The following is a 22,621-nucleotide window of genomic DNA, read 5'->3' as shown; positions in this document are numbered from 1 at the left end:
TCATTATCATTAAACCTGTTCCACATCTTTAAGAAAATTAAATGAAAAAAAAGAAAAAAATTTGGAGTACAAAATATCAAGGTAATGATGAAAGTGAGAGCAAGTATTATACAGCTGAATCATGTTGGAATCTGAAGAAAGATGAATTTCTTTTCATCAGAAACAATCTATATCACAGCTTGTGCTGCTAGCATATAGCTGATTATCTGTCTATCTATCTATATCACTTGACACCTGTTCTCTCCTGGAACTCCCTCTAAGGGATGGCTAAGGCAATAGAGTCTTCATTACCCCAGTGCTATTTCTTAGCCTTTATGCGTCCTTAACAGGCCATTGGCAGAGGGCAACTCTAGTGCACTGTTTGCTTCTTTGATACTCTACTTGCTTCATAACTCATCTTTTACTTGCTTCATAACTCATCTTTTATCACCTAAAACTATTCAGATAGTTTAAATCTAAGGTAATATATAGCAGAATGAACAGCTTAAAGTTAACTTATTGTTCTTAAATGAAAGCTACATAAATAGAATGACTGTTTTACTGGATGATTATGACCACAGAATAATGTGAGGGTATATCGAAAAAATGTATATTATAGAAAAAAAGAGTGGACAAGTATTTCTAAAATGTAAATGGTGGTACTATATCTGAAAATGAGTTAAAATGTTAAATAATGTTGGATGGTGATAAATAGGAAAGTTCAAATCTCCAAATAATTTGGGAATCCATTCTTTGAGGATGAAAGAATAGAAACTGAGAAACTGGAAAGAATTCTAAGAGTTATGCAAGCTGCTGGTGTACTATACTCTGAAAACCCATGTAATCAATTATGAAATTCACCTCTGAGGCATGATCTGTAGATTAGGATGATTACTTTTGTTACGACGACGAAGTACTCATCATTATCCATCTGAACACAAATTTAGTAACTGTATATCAAACAGTGCCCAAGTACTAAACTCAAGTGAAAAACTTTGTGCTGATGAGTACTCAGACATGGATGTGAACATAAGAGGTGGTAGAGTTTTTCCATGAATTCATAAAACGGCTGAGTTTTTATGGAAGCACACCCCTATCACATTATCAAAGATTCCATTAAAAATGCACCTAGAAATCTCACAAGTACCCATATTTTCTTGCTTCCAGGAGAGAATTTGGGATTCCTCCTCCTTTGAAAGGTAAGAGCTAACCATCTTGAAGCAAAGGTGGAAGAAATACAGTAACCAGGAACAAAAATTTTGGGCAAAATTCCCAAAATTAAGTGGCAGCCTGGAAGAGTAAAGAGAAGAACATCATTCCCTCAAGATAGCCTGCAGCACACTGAGGTGGATTGCTGGTGCTGACACTGTTGAAAATACTCGTCTCAGCGACCAAATGTATGATGATTTCATCCTGAGAGCAACATATGCTTGTACCCACAATAAACCTTAGCTGTGAATCACCTATGAAAATATATATATATATATATATATATATATATATATATATATATATATATATATATATATATATATATATATATATATTGGGGGGGGGGGGGGGGCAAAAATAATTTTTGTAGACAGTGTATGCCACAGAGGGTTGCACAACATTACATTAGTTGGTGAACAATACCTTGATCATTTCCATGAACAAGCAATGTTTCTTCTGATATCATCAACATTAAACACATATACAGAGCAAAAAATTACTTGTATTTCACTAACACTACACAAGCATATCCAAGACAAGACAGAGCAGAGAACACTACAGACTCAAAAATCCACCAAACAAAAAGCAAAAACAAAACACACTTATGAAGTCTAAAAACAAAATCAACCAGATATAAGGAGAAATACTTACTATGCCATCGGGGAAGACTGGCATGCGATTCAAGTTAACCAGGAACTCCTTAATCTGCCTGTTGGGGTAAAACATATGGCATCAAGAAAATGTAGTTGATAATAATTAATCAATCTATCATACCTAGAAGTAATCTACAGATCTAAATCTGTTAGGAAAAAATAAAACATATTTTGCCAATGCCTAGGCACCACTAATCAAGGAAGCACTACCACCTAGGTATCAGGAAGGACAGTAACAGCAACATAGTTACCCATCAAATTGGGTTTTTCATGTTCCCTTTCCCTGGCCAAGACCTCTTTTTTTTTCTCTCTGGCTCATCTACATACAGGATGCTGGCACTAAATTCACATTCTTACATGCTCTCCATCACGTACAAAACAGCTGACAACATACAACTAACACATTTCATTCTCTATTTCTGTTATCAAAAAGAAAATTCATGGTTGTATAACAACTGCAGTTCCCTAGTGCCACATCAGAATGGTGCTACCAGTAAAAAAGGGCTGGATGGTTCCCACAGCTCACCTGACCACCATTATGTGACTGGAACCCACACCACCTAAAATACAGCTCCAAGACCTGGCTCTTTCTTTGTTCATTTCCGTAACATTTGCAGTCTTAAATCTAACCTTCTCTCCATAGAACACTGTTTGTCTACTTCATCCACTGATCATCTTCCAAATGAAACTCAACTGTCCAAGGCTGTTTCTCATGTTCACTAACAGATTCTGAATTAAAATCTAAACCACAGGTTTCAACTATAAGGGTGGTGTTTGTGCCTACTACAGTACAAATACATGAATTGCTCAATTTGTGGATCTTGAGTCTCCTAACTTTGAAGCCATGTGGCTCAAAACTTCTCTACCCTCTATATCCGTTTCTGTGTTCCACCCAACTAATAACTCCAATTATGCAAAACTCTTCATTTACTGAATTTGACTTCCCTCCATAAAGAATGCTCTCATCACATCCATATAATGAAATTGTTTAGGCTCTACCCATGATAATCCCAGTAGAGCCAAGGTCCTTCTTTTTCCCTCAATAATCTAGAACAAATAATTAAACATCCACTCATCATGACTACTCTTCTAAGACACATGATTTCTTTTTTACTTTCTGGTCCTCCAGCTATATTATAGTTTACAATCTAGAACAAACAATTAAATATCCAATCATCGTGACTACCCTTCTAACACTCGTGCCTTTTTTCACTTCTCAATCCTCATTATACTATTTCTGCCCCTTAGGGTCCTCTGACCACAATCTTATCTTTATTACTTTTTATTAAGTGTGACCATTCTCTGTTCTCCACCACTCTGGGAGAGCTCAGTAGTCACCCCTTTATGATTTCTTTCCCGACTTTCCCTTGGACACGTACTATTTCAACGGCTGAGATCCTCAAGCTGGAGGTTATCTAGGCTGAGATGGAGTCCTTTACCTCTTTTTCTGTAAGATCCCCCCCCCACCCTCCACCCTCCCCCAATGTGGTTTGTTCACTACAGCATAAAGAATCATGAAACTCTTCCCTTCCCCTGAATCTCATATTAATTTCATTTCTACTTGAAATAACTGTAAAGCTATTCTTTATAAAGTAAAGTACTCCCTCATGAAAAGAGAGCGCTGATTTGACATTTTTTCTACTACTATATCTTTCTGACCCATAAATAAAAGCATTTCCAATAGCTTCTGTGATTTAAACTATCTTCCTCTCTTCTGACAACAGCTAACTTTCCAATGGATAGAAATGCTGTTTTTGGTACCTTATTTTCATCTAATTCAACTCTGCATAATTCTGCATTTAGTCTGCTCTATTTTCTCCCACAGAACAATGCTATCTCCTGTAATTTATTCATGAGGGGTCTTTTGAGTACTCTCCCAGCTCTAAACAGGCTAAGCGTACAGTTCAGATGGCATATCTTCGAGTCCTAAGAGAGTATACCTCTGAGCAGCTAAGATCCTCCCTAGCCAATTTTGTCTCTCTGAAGAACCAAAATTTTTCTCCTTCTTAGATGCATGCCTTACAGCTGCCCATCCCTACTACTTCCAAAGTCTTCAAAACACTCTTTAACTCCCATGGTGACAAACACCATTCTATAGAACCCCATTCCCTTCTCCCTGATCATCAAAATGGCTTTCACAAAACAATTCCACTGGTGATCTTCTCTTGTATGTGGTTGATCTCTGATCCCCTCTTTCTGGGACTTCAGTGAAACTTTTGTCAAAGCCCTCGACACTTCCAATGCATATGACAAGGTGTGGGAGATCTTTACTTTTTAAACTTCCTCCTTTCTTTGTTCTTTTTGTTCTCTGTGAAGCAATGCATAGCATCCTCTCTGCCCAAACCATCATAAATGGAGATGGAGTGGCTTCTCCCATGTATCCTATCCCCAATGGTGTCTTAGTATTCTGTCCTACTGATCAATGGTGTCTCTTAGTACTCTGTCCTACTGTTCTTCTGTCTATAAATGAACTTCAAACACTAATCATTCTTACAATGATTACTATTATACACTTCAACTCTCCTTTTCCTTCTCATTTTAATTATCATTCTCTTTCTTGTACTGAACAGATTCCCTCACTCAAATTAAACCTGTGGAGCAGTTTGGAATGGGGAAGAAGTAAACTGCTAAGACTGCTATTAAGGTAAATTCCCCTTTATCTCTTTCTCCTCTGTTCACTTTCAAAAACACTACAGTTTTTATGTAATTATGTAAACATGTTAAGCATAACCAAATCCTCCACTCTGTCCAGGAAACTCCACATAATCATCTTCACAAAGTCTGCTTCCTAAAAGCTGGGTTTGCTATATAGATGCCACATTCATTTTTCTGATAAGGAGTTATTTCACATCAACAAGAACTTCTTTCACCCTAGAATGGAGTGCTACTCACATATCTGGGGTGGCCTTTCATCCACTTTACTATTTGCAAGAGTGGAACCAAAGGCTTTCTCTTTGATTAATTCCACTGGATTCACCCCTCTCCATATTTTACACATTCATCACTTCTTTCATCACACTCACCTCCATCAAAAAATTATCAAACATCCCATCTGCTGCCCCTCTTAGCAAGTTCATTTCCTAAAATCTCTTCTTTGCACACTTCTCAGTTAGTTAATGCCAACTGACTCACAACCTTACTCATTCTATATTGTCAATGAACCCTTAAAACATGGGAGCTATCATAAAAAGACATGCGTAGCAGGCAGTGAATCATCTTTTGAGCACTAAGATTTGCAGGGTTTTTTGAACTACTTGCCAGCTTTGTGACACTTGTATGGCTATAAAGAGTCTCTTGGTCACTATATGTGCTCATTTCAGTGACTAACACACTAGAGTAATTCTCTGAAATGTAAATATTCATGTAAATAAATGTCACTGTGGTTATCTCCGAAAGCAAAAATGGGTATGTTTGAAGGAATAGTCGTTCCAACAATGTTATATGGTTGCGAAGCGTGGCCTACAGATAGGGTTGTGCAGAGGAGGGTGGATGTGTTGGAAATGAGATGTTTGAGGACAATATGTGGTGTGAGGCAGTTTGATTAAGTAATGAAAGGGTAAGAGAGATGTATGGTAATAAAAAGAGTGTGGTTGAGAGAGCAGAAGAGGGTGTATTGAAATGGTTTCATCAAATGGAGAGAAAGAGTGAGGAAAGATTAACAAAGAGGATATATGCATCAGAGGTGGAGCGAACAAGGAGAAGTGGAAGACCAAATTGGAGGTGGAATGATGGAGTGAAAAAGATTCTGAGCTATTGGGGCCTGAACATACAGGAGGCTAAAAATTTTCCATGGTATACCCCAGATGATTCACATGCCCTGGATCAATCCACTTACAGCAAGTCCACCCCGGTATACCAAATCATTCCAATTCCCTCTATTCCTTGCACGCCTTTCACCCCACTGTATGTTCAGGCCCTGATCGCTCAAAATCTTTTTCACCCTATCCTTCCACCTCCAATTCGGTCTCCTGCTTCTCCACCTCTGACAAATTATTCCTCTTTGTCAATTTTTCCTCAATCAGTCTACCTAATGGCCTTATGAGCTATGTTACCTCATGTATTCATACATATACTGTATTCTTTCTTGCATTTCTTTCATATATAGTAAAGATAGTCATCACTGCAATTAAAGCAGAGGATACCCGAACTCTACCCTGTCTACCTCCACCCTCCTTCTGCCATCCCTTACCAGGGTCTCTACACATCAACTTTCATACTACAACATGGCAAAATAAGTTATGATAGCTCATGTTTAAATAAATATATTCACTAATAATGGTAAGTGGAAATTCTGAGGACTATTTTTGTCTTGCTGTTTTATAATTCATGAATAGGAAATTGCCCTCATGTATTCATACATATACTTTATTCTTTCTTGCATTTCTTTCATATATAGTAAAGATAGTCATCACTGCAATTAAAGCAGAGGATACCCGAACTCTACCCTGTCTACCTCCACCCTCCTTCTGCCATCCCTTACCAGGGTCTCTACACATCAACTTTCATACTACAACATGGCAAAATAAGTTATGATAGCTCATGTTTAAATAAATATTTTTTTTTTTTTTTTTATACTTTGTCGCTGTCTCCCGCGTTTGCGAGGTAGCGCAAGGAAACAGACGAAAGAAATGGCCCCCCCCCCCATACACATGTACATACACACGTCCACACACGCAAATATACATACCTACACAGCTTTCCATGGTTTACCCCAGACGCTTCACATGCCTTGATTCAATCCACTGACAGCACATCAACCCCTGTATACCACATCGCTCCAATTCACTCTATTCCTTGCCCTCCTTTCACCCTCCTGCATGTTCAGGCCCCGATCACACAAAATCTTTTTCACTCCATCAATATATTCACTAATAATGGTAAGTGGAAATTCTGAGGACTATTTTTGTCTTGCTGTTTTATAATTCATGAATAGGAAATTGCCCACCATTTAAAGGTAATGCCAGGTGATCCCCAATCCACTACACATCAACTTTCACACCATAGCACAGCCATATAAGTTATGTTTGCTCAAGTTTTAATGCATATGTTCACTTTTATTTGTATTCCATTCATCTTATAATGGGAAATGGAAATTCTGAGGACTCTTTTTGTCATGCTGTTTGATAATTCAAGAACAGAAAATTGCCCACCATTTAAGGGTTAATGACTGATGATCCCCAACCCACTCACCAATGGATATTTGAATATATATTCAATCTTACACCCTGGACTCCTAGTCATTTTTCTTTCAGCACACAACATGACAAACTTTACCCAATTTTCCCTCAACAAATGCTACAACATACACTCTTACATTCAAAACCCCCTACACTAAGATTCAATTCCCTGCAACGAAAGTGCCAAAATACTCACTCAGCTTCTAGCAAAGAGCTTTACTTTCATCTACATTCCTCTGACTTTCTGGTGCACAGGCACTGACAATTACCCAATAATCATAGCCTACTTTAAGTTTAACTCACATTAACCGTGACCTTACTTTCTTACACTCTAAAACAATCCCATTGCTTAGTATGCATCAAAAATGCAACCCATTCTTTACATCTCGTCCTCTCACTGATCCTAGGCTCATTCCCAAGTGCTACACACTTATTCTTCAACTCTATTTTGCTAGGAGGTAGAACATTCAAGTTTCATTAAGTATAACATTTATCTCTCCCTTCTTTTCATTCTGGTTAAAGCCACACACACACACACATTTAGACACCACAGTCTTAGCCTTTGAGAGAAATTCCCAACTTGCCTTATTTCCCTATTCCTACTTTTAAAAGGGGATAATACTAGAGGAGAGTCCTTCCAGCCCCAACTACCACCCATTAGTCACCTTCTGCAATATGAAAACAATTTGAGGGTTGTATTCTTCCTCCCCTAAACCTATTCAATTATTCAACAATGTCAATAGATGGGTGTAGAACAATCAACACAATAACTTAAGAATTACTAACATAATTTCGTGACAACTAATAACATCTATTCCTTGAAGACAGCATACCTTGAGTGCTAAATTTCTCATTCGTTTAGATTAGTCTAGTAATCTTATATACTGCACTGTAGTGGGGCTATTTATGTATTATCTTTATGTAGCTTAAATCTGTTCATCAATTAAGTGGCAACCCCCAACAGGACTATCCTATCCTAAATGATAGATATCTGTTCTAAAAGAAAATCAATTCAGACAACACACACACAGAAAAAAAAAATGAAATATTCATTCAATTTACCTATAGATACATCTAAAAAGTCTTGTACATTATATTGCTTAACCATGAATTTCAACTGTAATCAGGCTAACAAAAACAATAAAATGATTATCATAATTATACATAATTGCTGTCAAAATTAACAAAAACATAAACATTAGCAGCCTAAGTCTAAAATACTTACACCCGTCCATAAGCACCAACTACAAGAACAATCAGAGTGACAACAACGCACACTGAAGCGATTATTAGTATAATCCACCAAGCCATTACTGAAAAGAGAAGAAATAATATCAGTCTTTTAGATCTCATCATTTAAATATAATTAAAATTCCTAGCCATCTCTAGAAGATGGATAATAAGAGTTCAGATATTATACTAGAAGAGACAGGAAGAAAATGCTTTTGTCAATATCAACTACAATTTCTTAATTGTATTTGGGATTGTATCTCAAGAAGTCTAATTATCAGTTACACACCAGATGTGATATGATAAATTAACATCTTATGTCTCGTATTTACATAAGCAAAGATCCATGCTTGTATAATACACAATCTTCACAACATTTCTGATGCAATATATCAGTAATCACTCTCATCTATCAAGTTACATAAAGAAAATTCTAGTGGGAATAAGAATAATTGTATACACTGTAGGACTTCTCATATACACCTTAAATAAAGCTAAGTTTTTCCTGGTACTGTATTCTGAGTACCGTAAAAGTTTATCAACAAAGCCCAGTGTTATCAAACACAAAGTAACTTATCAACAAGATAACCTGTAATTTCATACAACCCATTACAGAATCCCATGTAGTAATACAAAGGATTCATAAGAATGAAAAGGCAACAGACCGCTGGGTCACTTCAAGGTTGTTTGTGATAGAGATATGAAACTCATAGATCAAACTGGTAAGAGTGGAAAGACAGATATTTAATACAGAAAAATACTGTAACTTACATGGAGCTAAGGAGGAGTAAATAATGTCAATCATAGACTTGAGGCGAAATATTTATCAAGTTCATTCTTAAACATATCCATGCTACAATTTTCAACAACGCTAATCAGAAAATAATCCCATATATCCCTGGGGATAGGGGAGAAAGAATACTTCCAATGCATTCCTCACGGGTCATAGAAGGCGACTAAAGGGGACGGGAGCGGGAGAGTAAATGCAAATAAGAGCAAGGTTATTAGGTACAGTAGGGTTAAGGGACAAGTCAACTGGGAGGTAAGTTTGAATGGAGAAAAACTGGAGAAAGTGAAGTGTTTTAGATATCTGGGAGTGGATTTGGCAGTGTTGAAGAATGTGTGGAAGTCGAGAACATTATCTCGGAAAGCAACAATGGGTATGTTTGAAGGAATAGTGGTTCCAACAATGTTATATGGTTGTGAGGCGTGGCCTATAGATAGAGTTGTGTGGAGGAGGGTAGATGTGCTGGAAATGAGATGTTTGCAGACAATATGTGGTGTGAGGTTGTTTGATTGAGTAAGTAATAATAGGGTAAGAGATATGTCTGGTACTAAAAATAAAAAGAGTGTGGTTGAGAGAGCAGAAGAGGGTGTTTTGAAATGGTTTGGTCACATGGAGAGAATGAGTAAGGAAAGATTGACCAAGAGGATATATGTGTCAGAGGTGGAGGGAACGAGAAGTGGGAGACCAAATTGGAGGTGGAAAGATGGAGTGAAAAAGATCTTGAGTGATCAGGGCCTGAACATGTAGGAGGGTAAAAGGCGTGCAAGGTATAGAGTGAATTGGAACGACGTGGTATACCGGGGTTGACGTGCTGTCAATGGATTGAACCAGGATGTATGAAGAGTCTGGGGTAAACCATGGAAAGTTTTGTGGGACCTGGATGTGGAAAAGGACCTGTGGTTTCGGTGCATTATACATGACAGTTAGAGACTGAGTGTGAACGAATGTGGCCTTTGTTGTCTTTTCCTAGCGCTACCTCGCGCACATGCAGGGGGAGGGGGGTTGTTATTTCATGTCTGGCGGGGTGTAAGTACATGTGTATATATGTATATGTCTGTTTGTGTATATATATGTATACGTTGAGTTGTATAGGTATGTATATTTGCATGTGTGGATGTGTATGTCTATACATGTGTATGTGGGTGGGTTGGGCCATCCTTTTGTCTCTTTCCTTGCGCTACCTCGCTAATGCAGGAGACAGCGACAAAGTAAAATAAATAAATAAATGTATATGTCTATGTATATATATGTATATGTCTATGTATATATGTATACGTTCAAATGTATAAGTATGTATGTGTGCCTGTGTGGACGTGTATGTATATACATGTGTATGTTGGTGGGGTGGGCCATTCTTTCGTCTGTTTCCTTGTGCTACCTTGTTAACATGGGAGACAACGACAGAGTAAAATGAATAAATGAATAAAAATATAAATATATACATATACATATGCATATACATACATATAAATACATCCATATCCCTGGGGATAGGGGAGAAAGAATACTTCCCATGTATTCCCCGCGTGTCGTAGAAGGCGACTAAAAGGGAAGGGAGCTGGGGGGCTGGAAATCCTCCCCCTCTTTTTTTTTCCCCAAAAGAAGGAACAGAGAAGGGGTCCAGGTGAGGATATTCCCTCAAAGTTCCAGTCCTCTGTTCTTAACACTGCCTTGCTAATGCGGGAAATAGCGAATAGTATGAAAAAAAACACATTTATATATTTCTACATTTATGTATATCAAATGACTTATATTTCTCTCTTGTGTCTCCCCTGATGTGATTATTACACGAAATTGAACTTGGGAGCTTATCATGTTTCATTTTCCCCATGGATTCATACGAATATATATATATATATATATATATATATATGGGGAGGTGATAACAAGTAGTGGTGATGTGAGAACGAGATGGGAGTGAGTATTTTCAAGGTTTGTAGAATGTGTTTGATGATAGAGTGGCAGATATAGGGTGTCTGGTCAACGTGGTGTGCAATGTGAGAAGGTTAGGGAAAATGATTTGGTAAACAGAGAAGAGGTGGTAAAAGCTTTACAGAAGATGAAAGCCAGCAGGTTTGGATGATATTGCACTGGAATTTATTAAGACGAGGGTGACTGTGATGTTGTCTGGTTGGTAAGAATATTCATTGTATGTATGACTCATGGTGAGGTGCCTGAGGATTGGCAGAATGCATGCATAGTGCCATTGTACAAAGGCAAAGGGGATAAAAGTGAGTGCTCAAATTACAGAGGTATAAGTTTGTTGAGCATTCCTGGGAAATTAAATGGGAGGGTATTGATTGAGAGGGTGAAGGTATGTATAGAGCATCAGATTGGGGAAGAAGTGGTAGAGGATGTGTGGATCAGGTGTTTGCTTTGAAGAATGTATATGAGAAATACTTAGAAAAGGAAATGGATTTGTATGTAGCATTTATGGATCTGGGGAAGGCATATGATAGAGTTGACAGAGATGTTCTGTGGAAGGTATTAAGAATATATGGTGTGGGAGCCAAGTTGTTAGAAGCAGTGAAAAGTTTTTATTGAGGATGTAAGGCATGTGTACGAGTAGGAAGAAAGGAAAGTGATTGGTTCTTAGTGAATGTTGGTTTGCGGCAGAGGTGTGTGATGTCTCCATGGTTGCTTAATTTGTTTATGGATGGGGTAGTTATGGAAGTGAATGGGAGAGTTTTGGATAGAGGGGCAAGTATGCAGTCTGTTGTGGATGAGAGACCTTGGGAAGTCAGTTGTTGTTCACTGATGATACAGCGCTGGTGGCTGATTCGGGTGAGAACTGCAGAAGCTGGTCACTGAGTTTAGCAAAGTGTGTGAAAGATGAAAGCTGAGAGTAAATGTGAATAAGAGCAAGGTTATCAGGTACAGTAGGGTTGAGGGGCAAGTCAACTGGGAGGTAAGACTGAATGGAGAAAAACTGGAGGAAGTAAAGTGTTTTAGATATCTCGGAGTGGATTTGGCAGTGGATGGAACCATGGAATAGGAAGTGAGTCACAGGGTGGGGGAGGGGGCGAAGGTTCTGGGAGCATTGAAAAATGTGTGGAAGGCAAGAACTTTATCTCGGAAAGCAAAAATGGGTATGTTTGAAGGAATAGTTCATTCCAACAATGTTGTATGGTTGCAAGGCATGGGCTACAGAGTTGTGCAGAGGAGGGTGGATGTGTTGGAAATGAGATGCTTGAGGACAATATGTGGTGTGAGGTGGTTTGTTCGAGTAAGTAATGAAAGGGGAAGAGAGAGGTGTGGTAATAAAGAGTGTGGTTGAGAGAGCAGAAAAGGGTGTTTTGAAATGGTTTGGTCACATGGAGAGAATGATTGAGGAAAGATTGACCAAGAGGATATATGTGTCAGAGGTGGAGAGAACGAGGAGAAGTAGGAGACCAAATTGGAGATGGAAAGATGGAGAGTAAAATATTTTGAGCAATCGGGGTCTGAACATGCAGGGCGGTGAAAGGCGTGCAAGGAATACAGTGAACTGGAACGATGTGGTATACCGGGGTCGATGTGCTGTCAATGGATTGAACCAGGGCATGTGAAGCGTCTGGGGTAAACCATGGAAAGTTTTGTGGGGCCTGGATGTGGAAAGGGAGCTGTGGTTTCGGTGCATCATACATTACAGCTAGAGACTGAATTTCAATGAATGTGGCCTTTGTTGTCTTTTCCTAGCGCTACCTCGCGCACATGCGCGGGGAGGGGATTGTCATTTCATGTGTGGCGGGGTGGCGACGGGAATGAATAAAGGCAGCAAGTACGAATTATGTAGATGTGTATACATGTATATGTCTGTATGTATATATATGTATATGTTGCAATGTATATGTATGTATAAGTGCGTGTGGACGTGTATGTATATACATGTGTATGTGGGTGGGTTTTGCCATTCTTTCGTCTGTTTCCTTGCGCTACCTCGCTAAAGCGGGAGACAGCGACAAAGTATTGAAAATAAAATAAATAATTTTTCATAATTATCGCCGTCTCCCGCGTCAGCGAGGTAGCGCGAGGAAACAGACGAAAGATGGCCCAACCCATCCACATACACGTGTATATACATAAACGCCCATACACGCACATATACATACCTATACATTTCAACGTATACATACATATACATAGACATATACATATGTACATATTCATACTTGCTGACTTCATCCATTCACATTGCCACTCCGCCACACTTGAAATTGCTTCCCCCACACGGCGAGGTAGGGTTAGGAAGACAAAAAAAAGGCTACATTCGTTCACCCTCACTCTCTAGCTGTCATGTGCAATGAACCAAAACCACAGCTCTAAACTTGTTTCACTATAAATTGTGCCCTATCAGTGAAATAAGAGAAATACTCAAATTTCTAGGTTATCACCAGGAAACTCACGTTTCAAGTGAATGCAGAAATCTGTCGCAGTGGACCAAATATTTCACATATGACTATGGAACTAACAGCCCAGGCCGTAAGCCGTAAGACATATATATCACCCATCACCTAGAATAAGTTTAATGCACAGTACTCAATCCTGTTTACTGGAATTTTGGATAAATTCACATTTTCATCAACTTTAAAAAATATAGAAAGCATACGGTGGAAATTCTCCCTTTCCTCTCAGTTCATCCTCAAATCACAAAATAAACCTTACGGATACATATCTAATACCATTTACCAGTTAGAAACGTTTTTTGACATTTGTTGGGAATCCTTTCATCGCGATAAGAAAATTTCAGTCATTAAAACCTGAAAACCCTCAGCAATTGATTCTAAAGAATAGCAACCACGAGTCGGAGTGGATGAAGTGCAACGTCTAAGCAAGGCGTGAAAAAAGAAGACAACACCTAAGACTCAAGGATATCCGCAATCCTAGTTTGGAGATCCCAGAAACATGGTACAGTGCGCCAAGCGGAACGCAGTCTCAAACAAAAAGGTGAATCGACGCGCAACAGCGGCACACAAAGGATGAGGCCGATGCCTAAGTTAGGCAGAATGATGAACGAGTCAGCAAACAAAGCCGACGCCATCTAAATCGCAACAGGAGGCAAAGCGTCCGAGAAACAGGACTTAGAGAAGACTCGAGCGACCCCTGGTAAGCCAGAGCAAAGCTGGCAGCAAGGGCTTAAGACACGCACATCACCACGTCGTCCTCGTCCCTACTGCCCCCGTCCGTGATGTCATCCTGACGGCTTTATTACGTCCACTTCATTTGTCATTCTTCACGGAAAACCACTTGAGCCGCGGCTGGATGAAGGTTCCTCACGCACACATTCACCACAGGCCGAAATTCCTGTTTTTTGCAAACCTCCCTTCACAAACCAGTTGAAGTCATTACAGACATCCTAGTTCTTGTTAAGTACTTCATTATGAAACCATTACAGTTTCTAGCAAAATATTCAGTACTAGACGATCTTAGGACTTATGGACAGTAGAAAAAGGTCAGATGCATATGAGGAGTGTGACTAACTGGCTAGCGCTAACCTAACTTCTTCAGAGTTAACAAACTTGCCATTATCAAAAACTCCAATAATATCTTAAGTTTCTTGAAGCGACTAACTAAATCCCGAGTCTTCAATTTCTAAAAAAGGAATTTCAGGCCATATGGTAATTTACCCCAACTCAAACTATCCAGAAGGATTAGCGGCCAAGCCTCAGCATGGGAGACACTTTTTAGGTTTCGTGATTATGTAAGTTCATATACTGGTGTACTATACTCATCCTAGCTTACTCCGGCGACCTTGATGACTTCTAAACGTGGATGAGATTGCTCTCTGAGTACATACTACCAAGAGAAATCCTATATAACTGGTAACACTCACTCAATGGTAAAATCTATCGAACTGCAAACAAAATGTAGAACGCATACTTAAAATGATGGCGGAAAATTTCAGGGTAATAATACGCCCAAATACTTCTAAACGTCATACAATAAGGAATTTAAAGTCTCTTACCTGTAAGAATGCCACAAAGTTCAATATCACTTTTTCCTTACAGTACTGAATTGGATACATAATATTGGACTGTAAACAGAAACAATGATACATGCAGGTAACATATTTGATCGGCCAGTTGGTAACAGTGTAACGGCAACCTGGGATGGGCAGTCATGCTCACTCGGGATCTTGGAGCGTCACACTTCCCGGAACAACCGACAGCCCGCGTAATGAAAACTGATGGCGCAAAATTCAGATTGATGGCGCGAAATTTGAGAACATGGGGGTAGCAACATAGTACACTTTTTTTTCGCAAAGTGTAAGAGAAAGTTATCAAGCCTTGTAAAAAGTCGGGGAAAAGATTAATTCCACATATCACGAGCTTCGAAGAACCTAACACAAGGGCGACGGAGCATATATGAAAGTGGGACTGGTGGGCTAAGGTGTGTGAATGTCATGTTCCAGAGGTTAGTAAGTGCTAAAAGTGATACCTCCCTCCTGTACTACGCGTGGCGCTTCAAAAAATGGTGGAATTAAATGAATGAAGAGATTACAGTCCCATAAAGCGATATCGGGATAATCTTCCATAAGTGTTTAATCAGGTCAAGTTCAGAAAAATATCCCGCGGCCGATATTCGTCCTTTTATACCGACATGCCGAGTAAAGCACAAGGCACGATATCCACTGCAATATCTATCTTACTTGTCCGTTATAAACTCAGTGGCTATTCAGCAAACATCTTGCACATCAAAAGAAGTGATTACTAACAAATCTCCATGATTTTTGCATGTGTGCTATGGATATTTCCACGCTTTAGAAACGTATGTGAGGGTGAATCTAAAAAACAAAGTGGCAGATATAAAGACAGCTTAACAAGGTAAATACTCCGTTTTATACATTAAGCACTTACTAATAATTAGTCGAACATTAAGTGATGAATGATCAAATGTTGACGGAGTTACAGTAACATCATAGATGAAATACCACATAGCTTAACTAAGACAACTAAGCTGTTTTCTTGCTGAACTGTGTATCTGCTCAATGAGTTTACGACGTTCACCATTGTTCTTATATCTGAGTACGCCTGTGGATGTATGGGATTACTGTTTGTATGTTACGGGGAAAGTTCTACACTCCCGTTGCCCCGTCTTTTAACCTTGTATTTACAGTATTTAACTCGTATTTTCTCCTATGTACACACACACACATACACACACACACACACACCTTATCGACCAGCCCCTAGCATGGTAGACTATGGGCCGGCTGCCGCGACCAAGATTCGAACCTATGAGGGTTTGATCCTAGGCGGCCCCATGCATGCGAGAAGGCCAATAAAGCTAACCACTACGCCACGGAAGCATTTGAGTGTCTGTGCAAGTGTGTTTCACTCTCAACCACTAGGGTCTTCCTTAACTCGTTCATGATACAGATATATCAACGGGAAGCGAGTCGCGACTTTCACAGGAACAAGTACTTCAGTGTTCTCATGTTACGTAAAGAGGTTGCCACAAATACATACACACATACCAAGCACTCCAAACACCCAGGCACGTGTACTGTGCGTGTCTGTTTGAATGGCTGCTTGGAACTGCCACTTCAAGTGAGGCAATTGTCCATGATGGAAGGAGTGTATGCATGAATTAAGGTGCTTGGAAACTTGTATCTATTTGTACATGTGACGGTTTTGTGTATGTGCTATCATGTATAGTATATGTAAACATTTAAAAGCATGTGCAAGCATACAAAGTCTTTGTAATATACATGTAAATGACCGGAAAAGTATGCTATCCTCATGAAACAAGGTCATATATATACATATATATATATATATATATATATATATACACGAGCAAAGTGCATATGAACGCGCACCTTCAAAGAACATATAAACCTCAAACAACCTGATGCACAAGGGTCCCGGGTTCGTTCCTGGCTGTTGGAGGTTTGTATGTGATATATATATATATATATATATATATATATATATATATATATATATATATATATATATATATATATATATATATATAGTAGGTCACAATAGTGCGCGTGATGTAGTATTTACTGATAACCACGAGGAAAATGAAACGCGATGCGTTCTCAAGCGCACTTCCCTGTGACGTCTCTCTCCTAAGTAATCATTACATGAAAGTGTACTGAAAGTGTACTTCCCACGAATTCCCTGCGTGTCATAGAGGGCGACTTAACGTGGAGGGAACGGGGGTGCCTGGAAACCCTCCCCTCCATTTTTACTTTTCCAAAAGAGGGAACACGGAAGGGGGCCAAGTGAGGATTTTCTCTCTAAGACTCAGTCCTCTGATCTTAACGCTACCTCGATAACGCGGGAAATGGCGAATATGTATGAAAAATACACACACACACACACACACACACACACACACACACACACACATATATATATATATATATATATATATATATATATATATATATATATATATATATATATATATATATACCCAGGGTCTTTATATGATCCTAAATGGTTGCTAGTAACAAGTATTTGGGCATGTCTAACTTCCAGTGCTTTAGTACATTTCAAGCGCATGCCCCAGTGTGCGTGTGTCGTGCTCGTGTGTGTGTGTGTGCGTGTGTACAAGCGCTTGGGCGGCGTGTCGGCCCAGCTTCCCGGCAGCCTGTCGGGCATGACCTGATTTAAATATCATGTGATGGATAAGGACCACTACGGCGCCAACCATACCTCCTATTATCTCATCTAAGCGCTCTATCCAAAATACACAAATAAATAAATGCATATATACATATAAACATACATGTCACGGACACTGCACATTAACATACATGTATACATATATAATGCATATCATACACAACATATAAATACATACACATCTAAAGATAAAAGTACATACAAGTTGCCACTTACAATCCATCATACACAAGAACATGCTTTGAAGAATGTATGAGAAATACTTAGAAAAGCAAATGGATTTGTATGTAGCATTTATGGATCTGGAGAAAGCATATGATAGAGTTGATAGAGATGCTCTGTGGAAGGTATTAAGAGTATATGGTGTAGGAGGCAAGTTGTTAGAGGCAGTGAAAAGTTTTTATCGAGGATGTAAGGCATGTGTACGTGTAGGAAGACAGGAGAGTGACTGGTTCCCAGTTAATGTCGGTTTGCGATAGGAGTGCGTGATGTCTCCATGGTTGTTTAATTTGTTTATCGATGGGGGTTGTTAGAAGGGGTGAATGCAAGAGTTTTGGAGAGAGGGGCAAGTATGAAGTCTGTTGTGGATGAGAGGGCTTGGGAAGTGAGTCAGTTGTTGTTCGCTGATGATACAGCGCTGGTGGGTGATTCGGGTGAGAAACTGCAGCAGCTGGTAACTGAGTTTGGTAAAATGTGTGAAAGAAGAAAGCTGAGAGTAATTGTGAATAAGAGTGAGGTTATTAGGTACAGTAGGGTTGAGGGGCAAGTAAATTGGGAGATAAACTTGAATGGGGAAAAATTGGAGGAAGTGAAGTGTTTTAGATATCTGGGAGTAGATTTAACAGCGGATGGAAGCATGGAAGCGGAAGTGAGTTACTGGGTGGGGGAGGGGGCGAAGGTTCTGGGAGCGTTGAAGAATGTGTAGAAGGGGAGAACGTCATCTTGGAGAGCAAAAGTGGGTATGTTTCTAGGAATAGTGGTTCCAAAAATGTTATATTGTTGTGAGGCGTGGGCTATATAGATAGGGTTGTGCTGTATGTGTTGGAAATGAGATGTCTGAGGACATTATGTGGTGTGAGGTGGTTTAATTGATTAAGTAATGAAAGGGTAAGAGAGACGTGTGGTAATAAAAAGAGTGTGTTTGAGAGAGCAGAAGAGGGTGTTTTGAAATGGTTTGGTCATATGGAGAGAATGAGTGAGGAAAGATTGACAAAGAAGGTATATGTGTCAGAAATGGAGGGAACGAGAAGTGGGAGACCAAACTGGAGGTGGAAGTATGGAGTGAAAAAGATTTTGAGCGATCGGGGCTTGAACATGCAGGAGGTTGAAAGGCGTGCATGGAATTGAGTGAATTGGAACGATGTGGTATACCGGGGTCGACATGCTGTCAATGGATTGAACCAGGGCATGTGAAGTGTCTGGGGTAAACCATGGAAAGTTTTGTAGGGCCTAGATGTGGAAAGGGACCTGTGGTTTCGGTGCATTACACATGACAATTAGAGACTGAGTGTGAACGAATGTGGCCTTTGTTGTCTTTTCCTGGCGCTACCTCGCGCGCGTGCGGGGGGAAGGGGTGCCATTTCATGTGTGGCGGTGTGGCGACGGGAGTGGCTGAGGGCAGCAATATGAACATGTACATGTTTATATATGTATCTGTCTATGTCTGTATATGTATGTATACAGTGAAATGTATAGGTATGTATATGTGCGTGTGTGGGCGTGTATGTATATTCATGTGTATGTGGGTGGGTTGGGCCATTCTTTTGTCTGCCTCCTTGCGTTACCTCGCTAATCCGGGAGACCGACAAAATATAATAAATGAAAAAAAAAAAAAAAAAATATATATATATATATATATATATATATATATATATATATATATATATATATATATATATATATATATATAAATTACGAAAGGATGTTCCGTGGAACACATAATTATGTCGCCTACAGAGAATTAAGCAATTTCTGGGAGTGAAATGGTGGCAATACTGTTTAACGAACAAAAAATATTCTTCATTACGTCACATGACCCAAGCTGAAATTTTCTTCAAGTTATGGGCTCGGTTAAGCTACAGGTTAAAACTCCTTTAGAAATGGACATGACTCAGGTAACATCAAAGCCATCCAATTCTTTACGTGCTGCGAAACATCAGCATAAAATTCCCTCATTATAGTATCTACAATTTACTAGTTATGATTAGGGGTTTAGTGCAGGATAAAGTGACCTGGCGACAGACAGACAGACGAAGCGATTTTCAGGTGCCCGCTGTACTACGGAAACAAAAATATGAAGTTCTATAGCCAAAGATGGAATTTTCTATCTTCTTCAAGATATAAGCAAGGATATATCCCAAGTTAAGCCCAAACTAGGTATAGATCTTATTCCATCCAATTCTTTACATGTGTAACAACTATGTTTTCAGAGTTGTATCAAAGTTAACTGTGACTCCCGACGATGGACGACGGTTGGACTTATACATATCTGCCATGCTACGCTAGAGAAGACACCCTCGGCTTAGTTTTCTCACTGAAGGTATTACCATTAACATGAAAGGGGGTCGCCCATACTGATTAACAAGTTCATCACAACTGCAGCCAACCAAACAACTACGGCAATGAGAACGATAGTGAAGGTTCACATCAGAGCAAATGACCGAGTGTCTTAAGTGGAAATGATGTCGATGGAATAAATGTATGTCAACCTGATATATGAAGCACAGAGAAACTAACAAGATCCTCTGCGCAAGCTCTTTGATCAGTTCATTTAGCTTTGGAAGCAGCCGTAATTGTCTGTGACATAACGAAATCTAATTAATACTAGGAAGATGTCAACCAGGCAGGAATTAGGGCCTCACGCACACAGGATCTCTTCAATTGTAATCTTAACAACTGGGCCACCACACCGTCCAGCCGCCGCCCGGGTCTAGATCAAGAGATGAACAGCGCACACCAAACAGCAACTCTGGGACGCATCAATTAATATTGCAGTCACTAACGAAGACTTATATAAACCTGGACAACAAGGAATGCTCTAAATCAGAGTTGGTTGTCGCAGCTAAGACCAGATGGGAACTTGGGGCGGTGCTCAAAGCATTGTTGGCAAATTCTTTTACACGCCCTCCTTCCACGAAGTCAGTCAAGCGCCACGCCCAGCCAGCCATTACGACCAATCATATACACAGATTCTCAGAACAGCCAATTATCTAACACCAACAATAGAAGTCATGCCTTTTGTGTTTCCAACAACTTATCATCCGAAGTCGTACTCTAATAGGCCAACCAGAAATCACCACCGACAAGGAGGGAATGTATTTGCTTTCACATGCCAAATGTCATCGGTGTAAAGATTAAGGGGAAAAAATTCCACTTGATGAAACCTAATGTCAAGAAAAAAAAAACTCAAAAGCCAGTAACCAGTAATGGTAGGAGAAATTGGTACACGACGGTTTATCGTCGTTTATGAACTAATACTTATATGAACGTTCTGATCACACTCTTAAGTTCTAGTCTTGACTAAATAAGATAATTCAATTTACGACCTAGAGAGTTTTAAGCAACAGAGCACAATGTCGTGTTTTTAACTTATTACTACAACAAAAAATTCCAAGAATGACGCTTTTGTCTTCAAACGTCTGATGTTCCTGACCTTCCACACAATCAATGCTTCCTTTATTTTTTCTTGCAATGCTACTGTAGCTTTGTATAAACGAGATTTATACATGATATTAGTTAGTAAAACAATCGTCTTACAAAGACAAATGCAGTACTGAAAAAAATTACAGGTTACCAGAACTGAAAAAAAAAAACAGGTTACTAGGAAGTGAAAGTACAGGATACTGACACACATTAACTGAAATACGATTCTACCGGACACAGCGAACGTCAACGCTCACAACACACATCGATATACATGAAAGAATATTGATGTCTTTAAACACGAGAAACAAACAACGAATAATATCAGCAGATTCAACAAATATCGTAATAATAATAATAATAATAATAATAATAATAATAATAATAACAACCACAACAACAACAACACTAACAACAACAGGAAGAAGAAGAAGAAGAAGAAGCCATGCCAAGCCATAAAAACTAGAAAACTGGACACAATGAAAAGGTCACGGCCTTGGAGTCATACTTTTGCCATCTATTGCACCTTCGCTTTACAAAATAATAAAATTTTCACCGAATATTTACTATGATAAGTGTAAGCCTCTGCATTATGTTAATAATATGTGAGACTGAAGGGAAGCACTGTACTCTGCAAGGTTATCCAGCGTCTTTATCAAAGCTCATGCATCTTATTACACCCAAGATTCCTGATTATAGCAATTCTCCCACATATCCACGTAATCACATTTTCGGCATTGAATACAACTGACAAATGAAAGAATCATAAATTCTTCTTACAATTAATAATCTACCTTCTGAAAAAGCTTAACACTTCTGGAAGTTTTAAAGACCCAAATACTTATTACATTCATTGTCGTTCCTCACTTCCAGAAAGTCATTCATATTCTCTTTACACATTTTCCAGGTAGAACATTCACATAACCCCATGCTGAAAGTAGTCCTGGACTACCTTGTTTAACCCAGTCAAGAAGTTCCATCCAAACAATATAGGCTTAAGTGGCAACTCACACGCCACCTCACAGCTCACACACCAACAATCTTTCCTTCCTGCCCAGGTTACTGTAATTCTTCACCAAACCTCCAGTCTGAAATCCTTTTACAGTGCACTTTCCTCTTTTTTTTTCCTTTTTTTTTGGGGGGGGGAGATATGGAAACAATATAAACATGTGCTACCTACTTAAACTAATTATCATTTACCTCAAAATTCTCCATAACGAGAATAAAATTCACATAATACACGATATAAACACTGTTGGAGGTTTGTGTGTGTGTGTGTGTGTGTGTGTGTGTGTGTGTGTGTATATATATATACACCTA

General features: G+C 39.1%; 1 protein-coding gene across 1 annotated transcript in view; it reads right to left on the bottom strand.

Moving 5' to 3' along the window:
- The window catches only part of LOC139762511 (uncharacterized), an 854,543-nt gene that overhangs the window by 73,208 nt on the left and 758,714 nt on the right, over nt 1-22,621 (bottom strand). The window contains exons 22-23 of the mRNA XM_071687495.1: nt 8,247-8,334; nt 1,843-1,900 (exon numbers count right to left, since the gene is read on the bottom strand). Coding sequence (XP_071543596.1) covers nt 1,843-1,900; nt 8,247-8,334 — 146 coding nt within the window. The remainder of the gene's footprint in view (nt 1-1,842; nt 1,901-8,246; nt 8,335-22,621) is intronic.

The sequence above is a fragment of the Panulirus ornatus genome, chromosome 3, assembly GCF_036320965.1.
Source record: "Panulirus ornatus isolate Po-2019 chromosome 3, ASM3632096v1, whole genome shotgun sequence".
In the NCBI taxonomy this organism is placed as follows: Eukaryota; Metazoa; Arthropoda; class Malacostraca; order Decapoda; family Palinuridae; genus Panulirus; species Panulirus ornatus.
Note: the sequence above shows the minus strand (reverse complement) of the source record. Positions and strands in the feature narration are given on the sequence as shown.